At 38.1% G+C, this 19,890-nt stretch overlaps 1 protein-coding gene across 12 annotated transcripts in view; it reads right to left on the reverse strand.

Annotated features, from left to right (window-relative positions):
- Window positions 1-19,890, reverse strand: part of ATP2B2 (ATPase plasma membrane Ca2+ transporting 2) — a 212,289-nt gene that overhangs the window by 153,885 nt on the left and 38,514 nt on the right. For all 12 annotated transcript variants that reach the window (XM_065749598.1, XM_065749599.1, XM_065749597.1 and 9 more), the window contains exon 2: window positions 1,073-1,555. In XM_065749598.1, the coding sequence (XP_065605670.1) occupies window positions 1,073-1,271 (199 nt within the window). In that variant the 5' untranslated portion in view covers window positions 1,272-1,555. The remainder of the gene's footprint in view (window positions 1-1,072; window positions 1,556-19,890) is intronic.

Genomic DNA, 19,890 nt, shown 5'->3' on the forward strand with positions numbered 1-19,890 from the left:
AAATTGATTTAATAATCCCTTTCTGAAAAAGCACTATTCACAGCTTCACATTCAGATATCTAAAAATTCTGAGATTGTATGAGATCAAGGGTAGGGTCATGAAAAATTTACTGGATGATTAGGTATCGATAGTCACTCCTTTGGGACTCTTCAACTTGCAGTATCACATAATGTGACACTATAAATTACACAGTTTACATGTTTGTAATAAGACCAATAAATCAAGACTTTCAAGCATTGAAACAGAGGAAATAACTAAGTGATTAATTTTTAACAGAAAGAAGCAAAGCTAACATTTCTATCTAAATGAAAAAGAAAACTTAAGATGAACACTGTGACTATAAGAAAAGAATTGCATTATAGATTGAAAGACAGTGTAATTTCCAAAAGTGTTAATATCTTTGAATGTGGAAATACAATGATGGCATTGAAAACCAGACAAATGATTGGTAGAGAATTCCAGAGGCACTCAGAAGAATAGATACTGAGAAGTTATGAACGGCATCATTAAATATAAGAAATTAGGATGCATAATTATTAATATAAAAGCAGCCCAGCCAATAAGAAGATTAACATATTTATGTGTTGGCAATTATTAAAATTTCCTGTGGTGATATACTAAGTCACAATCAGTAACCACAAAATATACATATTACATACTGATCTAAAAAGCAACATAACTCATAAGTTAACTTTATATTCTCAAGATGTGTAAATACCTAGAAACTCTAAGCAACTAGTCTGCACCTTCTTACTCCTTCCCAATGTATATATGTTAAAGTCTCTTTACTATATCATAAAAGAAGTGCTGATTTTTTTTGTCTGCATTTCAAAGAAATAATGCATTTACCTGTCCAAATAAGCAACAATTTTTATTCTCAGGCTATCCTCAGCAATAGGTAGAGAGAAAGGAGTGACGTCCTCTTCTTTCCCTGAAAAGTTCTCTTTTGTTTTATTGTTGTTCAGGACAAATAACAGCATGATGAGAATTAAAGGTTTAAAACATTTCTCAAACTCTCTGGAGAGAATTTATGCAAAATCCCCTGATTCTACTGAAGGAAAAGACGCTTACCTTCTGTTGGTGATGTCTTCAGATGCCTGCAGAGCCCCTCTGTTTCCCCATATGTCTCTTTAATTTTTACCACTGCTTCTGTTCCTCGGAGTTCCATGAGGGAGCGCAGTTCTTGCAGGGTGCACCCAAATTCTCCTGCATGGTTGGCCTCATTTCTTTGGTTCTTGGAATAAAAATCACTATTTGTCATGTCACCCATGATTACTGATTATATTGCTCCACTTGTTAGTGTTGATAGAAGCTTAAAATTGTTTAAAAACTGAAGGAGAGGAATCTCAAATTCCAGCCTAGGATTAAAAACAATCCAGCATGTGTCCAGTGAGCGATGTGGAGAATGCCTCTGGTGTGCAAGGTGCCCCTGGCCGACTAGTGGTCCGCAGAATGGCTGCTTTCAAGGCTGCAGACCAGCTCCACTCCATTCACCATTTCCCATTATGCAGCACCCAGGCTGTAGAATCTACATGGTCATTTCTTCCTCTGGACCTTTGGGAACAAACAGAAAGTACTCATTAGAAGGGCGAGCAACGATGCTTCACAAGGATGAATTCAAATTCATTGTCTCTATCACTGCAATTTAACTTGTCATTTATAGAAGAACACTGCACAGATGTCCTGTGAAATGCTGCAGGTGGTCAAAGCAAGCATCGACAACAAGGATACCTCTAGCTCTTAGGTAAAGCTCTCTACTGTTAAAGCACCGATAGCAGCGTCGCTTACTTTAATCAAGTCCCAAGTGCAACTGTGAAATGAGATGGTTCGTTAATATTAATGAGCAAGTGCTTCGTCCAGCACACTAGAGATGTGCCTCCACTGCGTGTGCTGGTTCATACAGCCACAGCAATCATCCAGCTGACAAGAACACAGGAGTTCTCAAAGGCAGTAAAATAACAAAAAGTTAAACCATTAGTTCTTATAATGGGATAAGGTAGAAGTATTTTTCAGTAAAAGGACAGGATAGAGATATCCCTTAGAAATTCAGAATCCATTTACATACATTACATCTTGCAGCCTCACCTGCTGATTAAGCAAATCTACCCTAGAAAAGTGACAAAAACTGAAGTGTGGCACTGTGAACTGCTGGAGCTGCAGCACAGGGGAGAGGCAACTTGGGGCTGCCTTTCCCTGTACTGCCCACAGCCTGCTCAGCCATAGGCCTGCTAGCATCCCACGCGCATACACAGCCATACATTTGCAGTTTTCTGCTTTTACCATGTATAGCATTGAGAAAGCCACATTTGGACTATCTGGGAGGCAGCTGACTACTTGCTAAAATCAGCCTTTAAACTATTTCCCCATCCTATATTCTAATGAAGTTGGTTTAAATACTGCTGAAAGCAGCTATTATATTTGGCACCATTTTAACAGAGATTAAAGGTTTCGTTTTTGCCTCAAGTGGATGAGTGCCTGCACACTGTTAAATCTTTAGGCCTTGGAATCGTTTTCTTGTGATGAAAAAGGCCTTTCAAAGAACTCCTGCAGACATTTGATATGGACTTGTCAGCCTCAATCTTCTAGGTACAGCATTGCACTGTGGATATGAGTGCCCACAAAGAGGATTCCAAAGTGTTTAAAGTCCCAGTGTTACATTTGTGCACCAGATATAATCTCCTACCCACACACAGATAACTCATAGGTTCAGTATTTCCACCAAACTAACTCCATTACCATTGCCCTGCATGTGAGAAAGATCAAGCCCACTGTATCATTAATTCCTCCTTGCCTCCAATGACATTATCTGTGCTGGAGCTGTCTGATAGACCTTCAGACAAACTTCAGACTACCAGTGCTCACATTCTCACAGTAACAGATAACATTCCTATGATTTTTTTTTTTTTTGAAAGAAAAAAAAAAACAAAAACAAGAATTTATAATATTAGGGGATGCAGTTAAAATGGCAGGCAACTGCTGCATCTTTCTTCCACCCTTCCAATTCATTGCCAGACATTCTGGTGCTAAGAGATACTGTCAGCTCTGATTTCATATATTACTTTTCAAGAAAAGAATTTCCGCACAAAGCATGGCTTGCAGTGAGAAGTAGAGAAACTGGGAGCAGCAATGAAAATGGACTTTTATTTGACAAGGAGATATCCTGCTCTATCAACAGCACTCAGCCTTCCATGCTTGTATGCCAGACAGCAGTCACAGGAACAGTTAATTTCATGATAATTCCTTACATTCAGCATGCACAAAAGGCCTTCGTTATCGCTTTATCTGTTTATAAACAGGATGGATCATTATTCTGAACAGAAATAGCATCAGCCTGTAGCATTATTTTGAAAAAAAAAATGGCAAGATGCAGAAGTAGTCACAGATGTCCTGTAAAACAGACTTCATCCCAAGAGGCACTGAATCACCACAGCTTCTGCTGACAATAACCTCCCACCACTTGTTTCTTAAATAATTTCAGACTCTTCCCAGGTTCAAGTATGGCAAGTTGTTGCTAACATTTACACCAAAAAGCAAACTAAGATTTGGTCATGGCAAAGGATATCTATGAATATATTATGAAGAAAGGAGGCATCAATCATAACTGCTAAAATGATAGTCTGCTATTTATTTCCAGTGGGCAGAAAAAAAATCTATTCCAGAGATTAGTATACCCAAAGATCATGAATGCTCAGTGCCTAAAACAGCTACAGTATTACAAAAAAAGCAACAGAAGCATACCATTCACCTAACAGACAGCTGCTAAGGTGTCTGTTATTATTATATCATCAGTGATGTAAAGGTACTGAATACGGTGTCAATCACGTTTTCTGTATGTTTCTTTTCTGTGGGATGTGTCCACCTCTCTCATGCAAAACATTTCCTTTGACCAACTGTGCCATCCCTGTATATTAATATTTTTGTTTCTATTCCTAGGAATTTCACTTGTAATTTACCAGCCACAACAAGATAGCAATACTGCTTTTTAGCACGTGCTTGCTAATTCTGCATTTGCCTGCTTAATTTTTCATTTCACCTTCAATTAAATATTGATCAATAAACAACAAATACGAAGGCTGTGCTTCCTCCAGTGCTCTGAAAACAAATCCCTCAAAGTTCGAGCTCTTCATGATACACCTAATGCTGTGACACCAGGGAAACACCATCTCACGTTTTTGAAAGGCAGATGGTAAAATATAGGAAGCACAAAGCATGACTAACATTACTCACTGATAATGCATTTCTCTAATCCAGTGGAACAAGATATGCCAAGCTTCATCTGATCCTTCAAACTCTTTTATGAAAAGCCCAGGAACCCTGCCAGATGGCGTACCAGGTTAGCCACGACCACATGGCCAATATGTGGTTAATTTTCCTTTAACAAAAGCTTAGAAATAGAAAACTTGAGGTTGATATATGGCAATATTTCTCCATCGGTTGGGCTACAGGACTTATGTCACTAGAACAGATTAAATGACTCCAAGTGGGTGAAATGTAGAAACTCTACAAGAAATCCAACTACCGCACCAGGCTTGGGTAGGGTCTTTTCTTTGCAGTTTGGAAGGGTCTCACCATTGCCAATGACAACAACCTGCAGAGAAACCAAACCTCCACAGGTAAGTTCAGCAAAAGACACAAAAACCTCCCTCCTGTTACTGAAAAACTAGATTTTACACATAGTGTCATAGTGCCAGTCACATGGTTATCTCCTTTTCCTTACCAGTGCTTCTGAAATAAACTTTAGAAACAAGAAATCTGAGTAAACATTTTACAGAAAGTGCAGTTTGGAAACAACTGTGGGAAATAAATACATATATATATATACGTATGTACATACACACACACACACCTTCCAACAAGATGGACTTCAAGTAACAAAAGACTTCAGACTAGAAAGACTGAGTAAAATAATGCTTTCATTTTTCTCATTTAAAAAGACAAAATAAAAATCTCCATCCTGATAAGCATTTTTATTTTTGTTGTACAAGTACACTGCAAACTACAACATCCCCCTTCTTCCCCCAGTAGCTGCATCTTGGAGTGCAGACTTCCATTCCTGTAGAGCCAAAGACAAATATTTTTCATCTTTTAGCTGCTTAAAGGAAACGCATGCCAATTAAAACAGAAGCTATTTGGATGAGCTAACTGTAGCCCCGCTGGGAAAACTACACTCTGATTCCCTGAATCAGGAAAAGTCCCATCTTGGAAGCTTGCAAATATTTTCACAGTGTATTAGAACGATTTCTAAGATATCATCACCATGTATTCTGATATCTGATTTTATCTGGTCTTTTATCAGCATAGACTTAGTGGTAAGATAGCAAGCCAGCTCATTAGTTTCACCAGATCAGAACTGCAAAACCTGTATTTCACAGTTGTTAAAGGTCTGGGCAAAACCCAGATTTTATGACAACTCCAAAAACTCAGGCTGTATCCGTAATTAAACTGTTTTCTCCAAAACCATTATCTAAGATTATATTGACTCAGATGTCAAAATCTGATGATGAAGGAATTCCTTGCCCTTACAGAAGGATAAAGAGGTAATCACTTCTTAATGGGTTGGCAGAAGAATAACCAGGGCAGAGGTCAGCTGAGCTGAGATGCTATTCACTCATTCTGCAGTCGGGAAGAGGGCACACAGGTCTGGTTCCCCTCTAATTAAGCCAAGGGAATTAGCAGTACCCTGCCTGCTGCTTGCAGTGTTACCATCACACTAGGGATTGTTATTTGGCTGTAGATATGATGCCAACTGCTCCTTTGGGACCTACACTGGGAAAAATGCTGGAAGCATCACATTTTACATAATAGTAGGTTTTTGAAAAGATTTCTCTATATCCATGCTATTTGAGATTTTACTCCTTGATAAAACAGAATTAAGAGATTTTTCCCAGGAATCTCAGCAAAATAGGCTGAGTGGTTTGGGGGTTTTTTTTAGGTTTTTTTTTAAACAGTTCCTCAGTCCTTGATGGGCTACATGGGTAGAACAAGGCCAGCAACAGGATGCCAGAAAGCTACAGGGGATTCAAGACTCATGGCAGTAGCTGAGAAAGAAAACCATACCCTGCTCTAGAGAAGTCTCGAGATGAAATACAGCCAGTTGTAGCCCAGTTGCACCACCTCATAAATTGTACCGATCTTCTGTGTCAAAAACAAAATGTTCATCTATTTGGGAAAATTATCTTTGCAGACCAGCAGGAGAAATGCTCATCTACCTAAGCAGTCAATGAAATTAATCAAAAGCACCCAAACAGGCTCACTCTCAAACTCACGTTTAAAAGAGATATTGATTATTAAGTTTAATTATTAGGTATGTGCAAATTGCAGCAGGAAGGAAAAACACTGAATAAAAGAAGATTGGCACCTTCACAAGTGTGAAGATTTTGTTTAAAACCAGCAAGCCAAAAGTAGATGAAGAGAGAAAAACTGAACCTTGCAATGTTGTGTTAAAATATCCTATCTTCAACACTACATAAGCTAACGCAACTTGAAATTCATTAAGAAAAGCAGTAAATAATTCAGCCATGATGAGCATCCAGGTATCTGAGTGTTCCAAGTACAAAAAATATATATATATAATTCCAACTGTTACGCAAATTTGCTGATTCCTGCTCCCCCCCCAACATACCAGTACGCTAACAGAAAGTTAAAACAATTGTGACATGAAACTACCTCTAGTGTCCTGTTAAGATGTGCAGTCATTCAGGCTGTTTTCTACCACTACTCATGTAAATGGTTACAACAAAGCCAAATGAACTACTGACAGGAAGAAAAATACTATTAAAGGAATCAATTCAGTCCCATTAAAGTCAATGAAATTACTCTATCAATGACCTCTGGGGGATTGGATCAGGCCCTGTAGATGAAATCCTGCCCTCACTGATGCCAGAATTTCACTCTTTATGAATTCTGTTTGTAGAGGGACTGCAATGAGAAACCAAATCACGTTCATAATCGCCCGCTGCAGAGCACTAGCTGGAGTTACAAAATATTCTTGGCTTCACTGTGCAACACTATCAAACCTGCTGGCTTCAGGCAGGTCTGAATGGGATCAGAAGGGTAACCTGCAGCCAGTGCCCCAGCTGTTACAGAGCCCTACACATCATTAACCATGTTTAAAGAAGTAAAATTATTTCCTATGCAAAGATATTTTTCAGTGATGTCTGTACTGGCCACAAGTTTAAGAATTCTCTCTTGTTTCTTGCATAATTTTTTCATTTGTTTGTTTTCAGTGACAAAATGAAAAGTTATTTTTCACTAGTTATTTATCCTCCCAAAACTAATTCTACACTGCAAAGCAGTTACAGGGTTACTTTCATTCTCTACCTTCCTTTACCACACACATTCCTGCAATCTGGAGTTGTACATTCAGCACTGAACAAAGACCCATTCTCTATCCCCTATAAGCTTTAAAAAATCCCTGTTTTCACGTGGAGTTGCACTGATTTTGTACAGAGATGAATACAGCACAGTTGCTTCAATGAAGGCCAACTTCCAAAATATATTATCAATTAATCTAAAACACAGCTAGACAAAAAAACTAAGATATTCAGACTACCACTAAATAAACAAAAAAAAAAAATCAAAGTCAAATGCACTGAAAACAATAGCTGATTAAATGGCCTCTCTATCTAATCATCATGCCTCAATATTAACTCAAATACAGTAGTACAAACTGGCACTGTTCTTAGTAATTACACTGCACATCTCAACCTCACTTTTACCATCTTTAATTCTTAAGAAACATTCAACGGGGACTTTTTGTCTTAAATCTTGAGAGTAATAAAGTAAATCCTATAAATGTCTGAATCATCCGTTAGCACATTAATCAATAAGCAACAGTTCTTATTCATTGGCCTCCCTGGCCTCTACATTTCAGAAGAACAATTCCTGGAGGTTTATTGCACCATTCCTCTACCAATGCATATCTGCAATACAAACAGTTCCCTCAGGGGCTGCTCCAACCTATTACTTATTTGGTGGGCTTTTAGAAGAAGGTCAAAGTATTTCCAGTGCTGGTTAGCATCATATGCTAATATAATAGTGGTCTCAAATACTTACAAGATACCAGAATGTCACTTTACTTTAAAATAAGCTGAAAATATATTGAGGCCTTTTCAAGAAGAGTACATATGTACTTTCCAGGAAGCAGTGCATATTAATGTCATGCATAATTTTGATTCATTATTTTAGTAAAAAAATTGACAAGTACCACATATATATATATATATAAGGGATGAGCCTATAGGTTAACAAAGAGAGCAAAAGCTGAGGGAGACCTCGATCAGTCAGCTGCAGCATGAAGCACTTTCTCATGTCCTGCTCTGAACTCCTGAGGTTACAGGGCCCAAACCAAATTTTTCTCTGTCAGCTGTCATTTCTTTACATCAGCTCAAATTGCCATGATGAAACTAGAATAAAAATCTGAACATACGTCAGCAGAAAGGGCATGATATACAGGTCAGTGGTCTCTGGAACTGGTAAAAAGTTAGGAAGACAGGCAGCATGCAAAAATCCTGTTAAAGTCTATTTTACATCTGTTTAAATAGTAATGTTCCTGGCATGGATGACTACTTAGGAATTAGTTTCTTCTAGAACACACTGGAAATAATTCACAGTGTATAGTATTCAAACACAAAAATAAATCCAAATTTTCTATTTCTTCTAATGAAGAAGACCTCTCAGGTTTTAACATCTAATTCCAAACTACTGTAGTATGATCAGTCTTGACACTCACAACCTAAGAAAAAAGTTTAAAATTCTACATAGCAAACCAAGGTAAACTATCCAGGGAAAAAGAACCAGAAAAAATGGATTTGCTGTGGCATTTCTTCTCTTCTTCTGTCAGCATCAATCACATAACTAGCAATGAACAGGCCTGGTTGACTACACTTGGCCACATCACTCTTTAAAAGAACGTAAAGAGAATCAGAGCACATAAATAGACCTTAGCCAAAATAAAGGAGAGCCACTGTACAGCCTTGCCAGAACAGAATCAGATTACTGCATTTAGCCAATAGCTTTTCATTTTCAGCCTTATATATAAAATACCACAATTTATCTGAGTGGCTTCAAAACTAATACCAAATGAGAAAATCTTATTTGTGTGGGGTATTAACAATTTTCTGAAAGTGTTAACCCTGAGTTATTAGTTAAGAAAAAGAAAAAAGTCCTTTGCTAGCACCAGGTCCAGCCAACATGGAGAGCAAGACAGCAGAGTGGCAGCTGAAGTCAGACGTTACTGTCAGTCAGAAGTTAGCATATGAGTCTACAGCAAATGAAATGTTAGCATATGATTCAGATCTCCATGGAAAACATCTGGACAACGGGAAAATAAATAAATAAAACAGAAAACCACCAAACTTATCCTGTAGTCTAATCTGTATTCATGGTTCTACCTTCTGTTCCCTTGGTTGCCTATCAGAAGCATTATTATATTTATATTATGTCTTACTAACATAAAATATATACTATTTTTATTTATAGTAAGAATACTCTTTAACTTCCTCTTTTAAAAAGCCAAAAGATTTATTTATTTTTTTTTTTTGCAGAATATCTGAGTATTTTGTTCTTGACATTAGATACAATTCTCTAAAATGGTGGAAGAGAGACAAAATTATAATTAACAGCTCTGTAGGATGCTGTAAGGACCACTGAAGACACTTTTTCTTTGTTCTCTGCACATTTTAAGGCAGAAGACTATTTGCAATTCTTCTGACCTGACCCACAAAATCCTTACCCACAACAAAAGAACATCAGCCACCTTGAGCACTTCACTGTCAGCTGCCTTTTTAAATATTCTTAGACAACATGCCCCACTGAACAGGGCACAGTCCCACTAGGCACCAGTCACAGATACTCCTACTACCCTACCATATACCACTAAACATTATGCCACCACAGATATGCAAGCTTTCCCTAATGCTCAGATCATTCCCACATTCATCCTCAGAATCAGCGGGCAGCCTGGGAAAGCATAACAAGTTTGAATTCAAACATTACAAAGTTATGACTTCATGACAAATGAGGCTACCAGAACTGTAAAGCCACCAGCACACAAGGTTCCTATTAAACGCAGCACCTGCTTAAATCTCCTTTCTGCCACTGAGCTCCCAATGCCCAGTTATGCAAGCACAAGCACTGAAGAAAAATAATCCTTTAGCTTTACTACATCTTACGGAAAATAAGTTAGATAGCAGAAGTTAAACACTTCCTATCTTAAAAATCGTGTTTCTATCATACTCCAAAAGAATTCAACTGAAATAATCTTCACAGTTACATAAAATTAAAAAGATGAGATGACCCGTTACCGCTACCAAACACAGACCTCAATCTTGAGAGCTTTGAATTCCAGATTCAAATACAAACATTCTTCTGCACACACAGGTTTTGCGCACAGTATGGAGTTAGAACAATATACTGCAACTGAAAGAAGGATTTGCTTCAAACCTTTTCCCAGCTCCTTAAGAGAGAAGACAAAAGAATCAGAAGGGACCGAGCAAGCACCTTATCCATCCCCTGTCTAACAGGAGAACCCAGAGCTCCTGCATTTTTCCAGCACACATGGCAGGTCGTCAGCTCGCTTATTTCTATCACCTGACATGAAAACCAGATGTGATTGCTTGGCTTTTTAATCAGGGTTGAAGAAAGGGAGGCACCGAGGTAACAACAGAATCTAAAATTTTAATCAATAAGAAAATCAAATAGAAACATTTGTTCTCCTTGGTGATATACAACCATAAACATTTTAACTGCAATGAAATAGAAGTGGGGCTACTGGAGAGATAAGTCAGCACCACATAAATCCATGTGAAAGGACAAGTGAGGGGAAAAAAATCCCTGCAAGGACTCGATTTTTTTCAGCCAAGGTCGCTCTTAAGAAAGAGAACAGCCAAAAGAAGGTTTTAAATCTCAGTGGGCATCAGCTGAAAGATGTACAGCAATGTTCTGCTGTGATTTTAAATAGGACATTCACCTAGGAATGAAAGTACATCAGTCAACTCTATCATAATACAACATTTTTTGCTAAATGCTCTCTACACGGACTGCATGGAGAATCAAAAAGATGTTTAGAAAAAGAATTGACATATTACAGTTTTACAGAAAATTGCATTGCTCCTTTCACCTGAGAACAGCTGAGGAAGTCCAGAAGCATTCAGCACCAGTGGAAGAAAGCTAAAGGAGTAAACCTGAGAGCTGCAGTGGGGCAGTCTGGCCAAGGGCTGTGTGCAGAGATGGCAGTGCTCTGCAGCCCCTGCGGGCAGGCAGCAAACCCCCAACCCCAGGGAGGGGCTTTCTGTACATGCACGTGTATACAAAAACTGGCACTAAACACTCATCTATCCTAAAAATTAATCAGAAAGAATACAAAGAGTTTTGGGAGCAACGTTTCAGAAGTAAACTGGTCCTTACATGCAGCTTCAAGGAAAGCGTTAATTTTAGCAAGCAGTTCTGAAAGAAAAGACAATGTTCTTCCCTCAAAAACATACACGGTACAGACACTACTCCTCTTCTGCTTCATAGCAGCAACATTTGGAAAACTACTTAACCTTTCTATTTTTATCTGGATGCATTCAAATTACCAATAATGTACAACATGCTGTAACAAAACCACTGATGTAGGGTATAATTTTCCCTCAAGCACATTATCCTCACTGGTGGCTCAGAAAAAATAAGCTGATAAACAGCAGCACACATCAATTGATGGATAAAAAGTGATCACAGCTATGCAGAACGCTGCTGCCCAACCTTAAAATCATACAATTAGCCAAAAATATATAAGCACTAGGGCAGGACATAGGAACAGCCATACATTGTCTAGGGGGTCACACTAAAAATCCTCCCACAAATCCTCCTCCTGCACATTTTTAAATAGACCATCAGATTATCGCCTCACAATTTAGCTATTAACACACAGATTTATTTTAAAGCCATCATCATGCCTGGTACTTTTATTAAAAACCTTCTTCCTTGTCAGGTTCAATCGGGATCTCATCCTAACCATGATGAGCTTTTAATTTTCTGTTCTACTAATAGCAACTTAAAAATAAAATGTTCTCTTTAGAAACTATTGTGCTGTAACTTCTTTAGGGGCTGCACAGGGGAACAGAGAAATTAATCTTCTCACTCTGCACATTTGTTATCTGCATATATGGAAGAAACAGAACAAGAAATGGGAATTTTCTCAATAGCCAAGGTATAACTCCACACAAGTGCTCTGACTGGCTACAGAGGAGCAGCAGGGAGTTATCAAAATACAGGAAATAAATAGTTTAAGAGTTTCTATGTAGGTTCTGAGTCCTCTTAGCTACTCTCTTGCAGGTCATCACTGGATAATAGATTAATTAATGACATAATTAGCTGCAGGATACATACCCTATCCAGCAAAAGCCTTCAGCAGATACTCACATTTCAGCACAAGTGGGGCCCTCGTTATCTCCCTGGCGGCTGAGAGGAGATGAGCCAGGTGCACATGCTGCAGCACTCACTGACAGCATCATACTGCAATGCTGCTTTTGCTGGCAAGGAGTTACAGCAGGAATATCAAGTCCTGGGCTATCGACGGGAGAGCCCTAATACATGCATAAAAGGAAAAAGACAGTAACTGTGCTCGGGTGCCTGCTTACACCAGTGGAAGACAGGAAAGAGCCCGCTATACATCAGCACTGCAGAAATCACCGGCGCTGGCTTTCCCACAACCCTCTCCAACCTGCCCAACTGAACAGCTTGCAAACTGCCTGTTTTGGGTACGCGTGCTGCTGCACAGCCAAGGCAGGGGCTGCTTTCAGATGTAGTTTCTGTAACTGTCTAAATAAAAGCTTATGACCTTTCTTTTAGGATATGGGCCTTGCCACAGCTATTCAAGCCTATCTTTATCTAAAGATTGGAACACTGAAATGTGTTTTAATGAGGGATAAACTGAGACCATCTGGATGTCTCAGCTGCTACAGAGCATGATTGTTTGCTGATTTTAACCGTGTCTCTTGCAGAGAACATAGACCTGTTTTGCACAAAGTGCACTAACTCAGCTTGATTTCTCCTCGTAATCAAATGTGTTGATCTAAAATCTATTTCCAGCAAATTGCTCATCTCTTTTGAGAACAGCTCCTTCCTCATCTCCTAACTGTGGTGATAGGGATAAGTAGAGACAATGGAGATAAAAAGGTGTATTTGTAAGAGGCTAACAGAGGGCCTGCTCATTGAAGTCTTCAATTTTGGAATCCAACCGCCATTTATTTGTGACAAGAACTGCTAACTTTTTAGATGGTATGTTAAAGCCCAGAGTTAAAAATAAATAAATATTAAAAAAAAATTATAAACAAAATTGGCTATTTATTCGTTACTGTTGTAGACTGTTGGCATTAGGTCAATTTGCATTTACGTACATTTTTCAAATCAAATCAAATAAACATGGGACAGAACCCAAGTCTCCTGTGATCCCACTGATTTTTCCACATCAGAAGACTACGGGCACTAATGTTCTGCAAAATACTCCAATTTCTAAAAATCTTTTTCAAATTTCACTAATGCTTTTGACAAAAATCATTACTTTATGCTGGGGGTGCATTTGTGTGCAATGACTTCACCAAAATAACTCAGCCAAAATGCACCATTAATGATTTTAGAGTTCAGCATTATTTAAATTAAGTGTTATAAATTATGCATTCATCTGAACTGATACCTCTAACTTCAGATTCCAAGCAGATTTGAAAACAAAAAGAATGAAACCAACAACTGTTCTTGCAAACAAAATTACTCTATGGACAATGAGATGTTAAGAAATTTAGCATATTTTTTCTTTATCTTTCTACATCTACATAAAGCTTCTGCAAAAAACTTGGTTATGCTTCTACAAAAGCAAGCCCACCCAGAACATTCTGGGTTGTGACTAGAAAGTGGTTATTTGATATCAAGTCTTGCCTCCATCTCCTACCATCTATCAACAAATGTCCAAAAGGGAATTTCTGGAAGTTCCTTGAGATATTTGGTAGAAATATCCCCCTAAGATGCCAAGATAGATCGATTAATCCAATTTTTTATGCTTCATTTAGTACCATAGTACACTGCTTTATTGATTTGTTGGGCTCCTAACTCTTCCAGGGATAAGTATGGCTACAAATATATCAGTCAGTTGTTACAATACTTCCAATTCTCAATTCTAAATCAGAATTGTTTTGATAAATCTCAGAATCCTTCATGTTAACTAAACTTCTGAAATTCAGCTATAATTAATGATTATCACAGATTTGCCAGAAAGTCAGAACTCTTAATATGACACCAAATCCACAAGATAAGGGTTCCAAAAGAAATGTATTACATCATCACAGTTGTGGATACATTTAGAAATTACAAGTAAAATCCCTCCCTCTACAGATAGTGGGAACATATTTCCCAGACTTTCTCACAAGTGTTGAATAAGCCTGTAACACAGCAAACTCAGTAAAATCATTAATTACATCTATATAGGATATTGTGTGCTAGGAGTAACAACCTAACACAACTGAGTCTTAACACTGGGATTTCTATCATTAACCTTAGGACACTAAAAACTCAAAACCCCTCAACTGTTTTAATACCCAATATCTGCAATTAAACAAAATGGTAATGCAATTGTTTCCACTGTTTCCATTATAAACCAGTCCTATATGTTTCGAAGGGAAGCAAATCCACACTGCTTGAAAACACACTTGTTTTCCTTAGCTAGGTTTAATGGGCCCATCAGAAATAATTCACACATCAGAGACTTGAAATTACCATACTTCCAATAATTTTACATAGGTTTTTTTAACCAGAAGGAGGGATAGTACTCTTCAGTATATTCTGTACAATAATGAAAATAAACTATTGTCAATTCACCACAAACCTTTCTGTGTTTTAATGGAATTCAACTCTAAAAATGGTAACAAGTTTTTCTCAGAAAATGCACAAAACTATTTCAAAACATAACCAAGATCCTTTATTTGCATGCACCTAACCCAAATGCTATCACAAAATACATAAGCAGTCAGTTCTTGACTTCAGTGAGAAACTCAGCCAAGGCGGGGATTAACACAACACCAACTTGTTCTAGAGGCTGTTTAAAGTTAGTAAATCAATGCAAAGTACTTTCAGAAGTATTTTAAATAAGCATAGCTTTATTCACATATGTTTGCCTGTCTGTTGTTTTGCCTTCTTTGCAAATGAACAGAAAATACTTCCTCAGATATATGCCTTAAAAACCTGATGCTTATCTTCTTTTCCATGACTTCTTGTAGGAATGAAACTTAGCAAGTTCTAAAATAACAATTAAAAAAAAAAAAGTTCCCATTTCCAAAAGTGAATTTTAGCACTTGGGAGTATACATTTATGGACATAAAACGCTATAGAAGACATTTCCATTTCAATAACAGCTACTCAAATGACCTTCAAGAAATTATAGAAACAGTAATAATGTAAATCTATGATCTAAATGTTATCATTTGTCAAAGCTGCACTTCCCTAGACTTCCCATGACTGCCAAAACCACGTACACCTCACCTTAACAGACTGAAAAATATTCTTGTAGCACTGTGTACCCATACTCTTCATTTACATCACAGTCAAAAGGCAATGACACAAGAAAAATATGTGTACACTGTTTATCTGTTTCTTTGGTTGACCTGATCTGCCACTTGTAAGCACACAAGAACGACAGCTTATTTGCTGAATCTGTTTACCCCACTGTCATTCAAGATGTAGTACAACACATAAATAGGCAATAGTCAGGTTAATATAATTGAGGATGAAGTTCAGAGAGACATGAAGTCATGCCAGAATTGCCACATGCTTATTCTCTTATGATTAAAACATCCCCAGGGTTCTACTGGCATAAAGCACCCAAATCAAAGATGCACAGGAGCCAAAGGATCAACAGACATGAGCTTTTGCTTTTCAGAATGGCTCACCAATTTGAAAGGAACAAACATGAATCATGCGAAAATAAGTTGCCATTTTAATTGCATAAGCAAGGCTGGTGGATTTGTCATTGCTTTTGACAGATTTTTTTTTCCCAGAGTCACATTATAACCAGAGCTACGTTCCTATTGCATAAGACAACTCATGCATCAGATTGAAAGCCCAGCACATAAAACAGAAACTCCTGACACAGCCTTCTTTCTTTCTCTTCAGTGATATAACTTCCATGGCTCCCTGCTATTCCTGAAGAGATTAGAAAGACACTGTCCAAACACAGGAAAAGTAAATAAGGAACAAATCAGTGACTGAAGAGGACTCAGCACCACAGGACAGGCAAGCTAAACCACATTTCTTTGTACCAGCATTGCTTTTCACAACACAGACAAAATGGATGTGCACATTACAGAGGACATGCTCTGTAGAAATCTGAACATCATTATCACAAGATTACGTACTAAACAGTATAGAAATATGGCTGATTTAACAATCCGAAGTCTTTCAGTCCACTTTCAAGTTATTAATAATCTCAGTACTAAAATCTGGAAAGAATTTCCTAGTGAATAATTTTACCTTTTTCAAGTTGTCAAGAAAAATAGAGCGCAGTTTTAGTGGTGCAAAAGGACTTATCAAATTTACCATTACCTGTAATGTTTTACAGGTCTATACATAATGCATAGAGACAGAAATGCTGTGCTGAAGCCAGAACAGCACCACAGCCACCTCCGACCACCTTTGGGGCACCATTTGGTATAAAGATAAGTGACAATAGTCCTACATTCAAGCCTAAAGCAAACAGGTATCATTAGTGGAGTTACACTCAAACTATTTCTGTGTACGTGCAGAGTTTATCTTCGCCTTTTCTCTAGCCTAGATTTTGATTTCCCATAAGTGGCCAGTGTTGGCCTAATTCTGTTCCCATTTCCATCAGTTGGATCCTTACCATCAACTTCAAACACAATGTATTTAACCCAATATTGTTTGTTTGGGTAAACTTAACATTAAAAGATTTCTCAGCAAGGTCCACAGCCAGATGACATTGTTATATCCTACACTAACATTTTTAGCTTGAGCAACACTGCAGTTCTGAAGCACAAGCTACAAGTGCCCATTTTTATTGTATGCTGGTTCAGTTTGCAGAACACTTTTGGTGCTCAAGAATTAGATTTCCTTCAGAGAAAATGAAGTGGATGCCCTGATATAGTCTCACACAAAGAACACTCAGAACATACAGACTTGACACAGCTGCAGGTCTCTGTAAAGCTTCCAGTCACATGTGAGCACTTTCAGTCCAAAGGTTTAGACTAAAACCAGATCCAAGCAAAACCCCAAGCTTCCACAGCTGTAGGGGTCTCAGCACTGTTTGCTTCAAGCTATTGATCTGCTTATAATGCACCAGATAATTTGCTGATGTTGGCACTTTTCAAACTCTCTCTATCCTATCTCTATAATCTTTTTATTTCCTATGCCATCCTAAATAATTCACTCAGCATTACTAATGATCATGACCTCCTGCGTCCTATCCACAGATTCCTATTTAAAGCTCACAGATTACCTTTCTGAATTATGGACGCAGAAATAGGCAGCTACGTTTGACTTTTACTGTTTAAAATTCTCTTAAGAGATGATTTGTTTAGCAGTGCATTTACTGCCACTTTGCATCAAGTAAACTTCCATCTGCAAACAAGTGTTCTTATCCTTTGCCTATGCATTAGAACTACAGTCAAACGTAAGCACCCGTGAATCTGGTAAGGGGAAACTACAGAAACAGCCCCTTACATAAAGGTCAAAATTTTTAAATCAAATTGCCTATATAGGAAGAAAAGCACCATTTCAGGTTTTTCAACTTTTATAGAAGGACGAAGCATTACATTAGGTTCATGTGTAAATGCTACAACCATAATTAAAGGACTTGGACTGAAAGACTTGTTTTAAAAGACCTCAGCAGAGAAAGAGTAACCCCAACATACTGAATCACAGACACTTAACAGGAAGATAAGTCACATATTGCTGTTAATACACAGTTCAGTGTTTCAGGCCAGCTAAAGTTCCCTCAAACCATTATATCCTGACAGTTTTGGGAACCTCCTGGCTGAAGGAGCATCTCACTCTGCCAGTCAGGCACACGCGGGCTTCAGGATTGAAGTCTTGTGGCTGTTGGATCTGCAGCTGCAAAATCAACCTGCTCTCTGCTCCCACCCCGACCTAGGCACTGCCTCTACACTGTCTGGTGATCCTATCCACTAAGGCTTCTAAAGAATGAAGTGAAACATCTGTAAGGCCGCAGAATTGTACTGTACTTTATCTAGCAATTTTCCCTTAAAAAGGGAGGGATTAACAGTTACCTACCAGTTTTCATCCCGGTAACTGCAATTTGCCCACCTAGCATTTTAAAAGCATCAACTTCATGTTCAGTATATATTTTATCATAGCTCATGTTTTTTTCTTTTTCTACACTTCACTCTCAGACATAGGACATTATAACAAGGTTATTATTATATGTATTCACCAAACAGAAGGTGACACTTCCAGGAAGACTGCTTTAATAACAGTAAATTAGTAAAAGCACTGCAGAAACAATTGTCAAGTTCTCTTGTGTAGCAGACAAGAGTCAGTCAACATCTTTTTCTTATTACCTTAACTTTAATATAATTTAACAAAGTAAATGGAAAACTCATCTGGAAATTTAGGGCAGGTCACTTGTCACTGTTGCAAGCAACTCCATAATTAATTGTAAAAAGGAAGAGTTCTGGCACTGCACCTCTAAAGTTTTTGGAATTCCTTATGAAAGACAAGAAGGTGCTGCTTCCTTTCCTCCTCTCCTGTTCCTGTACCTTCAACATCCACATGAATTCCACTTGCTGGAATCAAGTGAAGAGAATACGAGCAAATACAAATCCATTATATACAGATATTAAAAATATAAAAAAGAATGGCAATTCCATCAGACTGAAAGAATCACCCATAACAACCATTAAGTGTGAACTGATATTTGAAATCTGTGCTCCCGTGTGCCAGAAGACCCACCTGCATAACACTTGCTAGCTGGGTGAGACTCAGGAAAACACCAGCACAGACTTCATGCATTCCTATTCTGAAAATTAATTTGAAATTAAAGATTGTTGTGTTTTTTGTTTTTTGGGGTTTTTTTCCGAATCACAAAGCCTTAGAATAGGCTGAGTTGGAAGTGATCTCTGGATGTCACCTAGTCCAAACTCAATATTCAAAGCAGGGACAAATTTAGCCCTGGAATAGCTCGCACAGGGCCACAGGGCCGTGTCCAGCTGAGCTCTGGTCATACCAGAGAGACCCATTCTGGATCTGTTCCCATAATGAACCATCCTATTGCTGAAAGAATTCTTTACATTTAATGAGGATTTCCTTTGCTGCAGTTTATATTCAGTGCCTCACATTATTTTGTTAGTATTTCTCCAAGAAGAGTATGGATTTACCTTATTTTAAAATCCTATTCTGAGTAACTGAATTAAGCAATGAAATCAAATCCATCCAGGTCTTCTCTTCTCCAGTCACAACTGCAGTTCTCTCAGCTGCTGCTTGCATGCCATGTGCTCCCCATCACCACAACCCCACCCAGACACCCTGTAAGTTAGTGCCTGCTCCACACTGGGGAGGTACAGGTTGGAAGAGCTCCAGCTGCAACCTCAAGAGTTTTTTTAATAAAGGGGGGAGGGAAAAAGAGTGCAGCTGATATTTTAAGGGGCTTAATGCCCAGATTTTGGCTCAAGAATCATGGAGATAGAATTTAAGTGTGACCTGCCAGACTAAATTGCTGTTATTGCTTATACAATGCTATTGTTTATACAATGCCTCAGAGAGTAAATAAAGTTTGGATAGACCCTGCCAAAAGTCACTGAGAACACAATTTTCAGAATTAAGGATATATAAGGATGCATAAGGATTCTGGAGAAAAAAAAGAAAGAAAGAAAGAAAGAAAGAAAAAAGCT

This window comes from Cyrtonyx montezumae, unplaced genomic scaffold (assembly GCF_038088225.1).
Source record: "Cyrtonyx montezumae isolate F1298 unplaced genomic scaffold, pur_monq_1.0 scaffold_6, whole genome shotgun sequence".
Classification (NCBI taxonomy): Eukaryota; Metazoa; Chordata; class Aves; order Galliformes; family Odontophoridae; genus Cyrtonyx; species Cyrtonyx montezumae.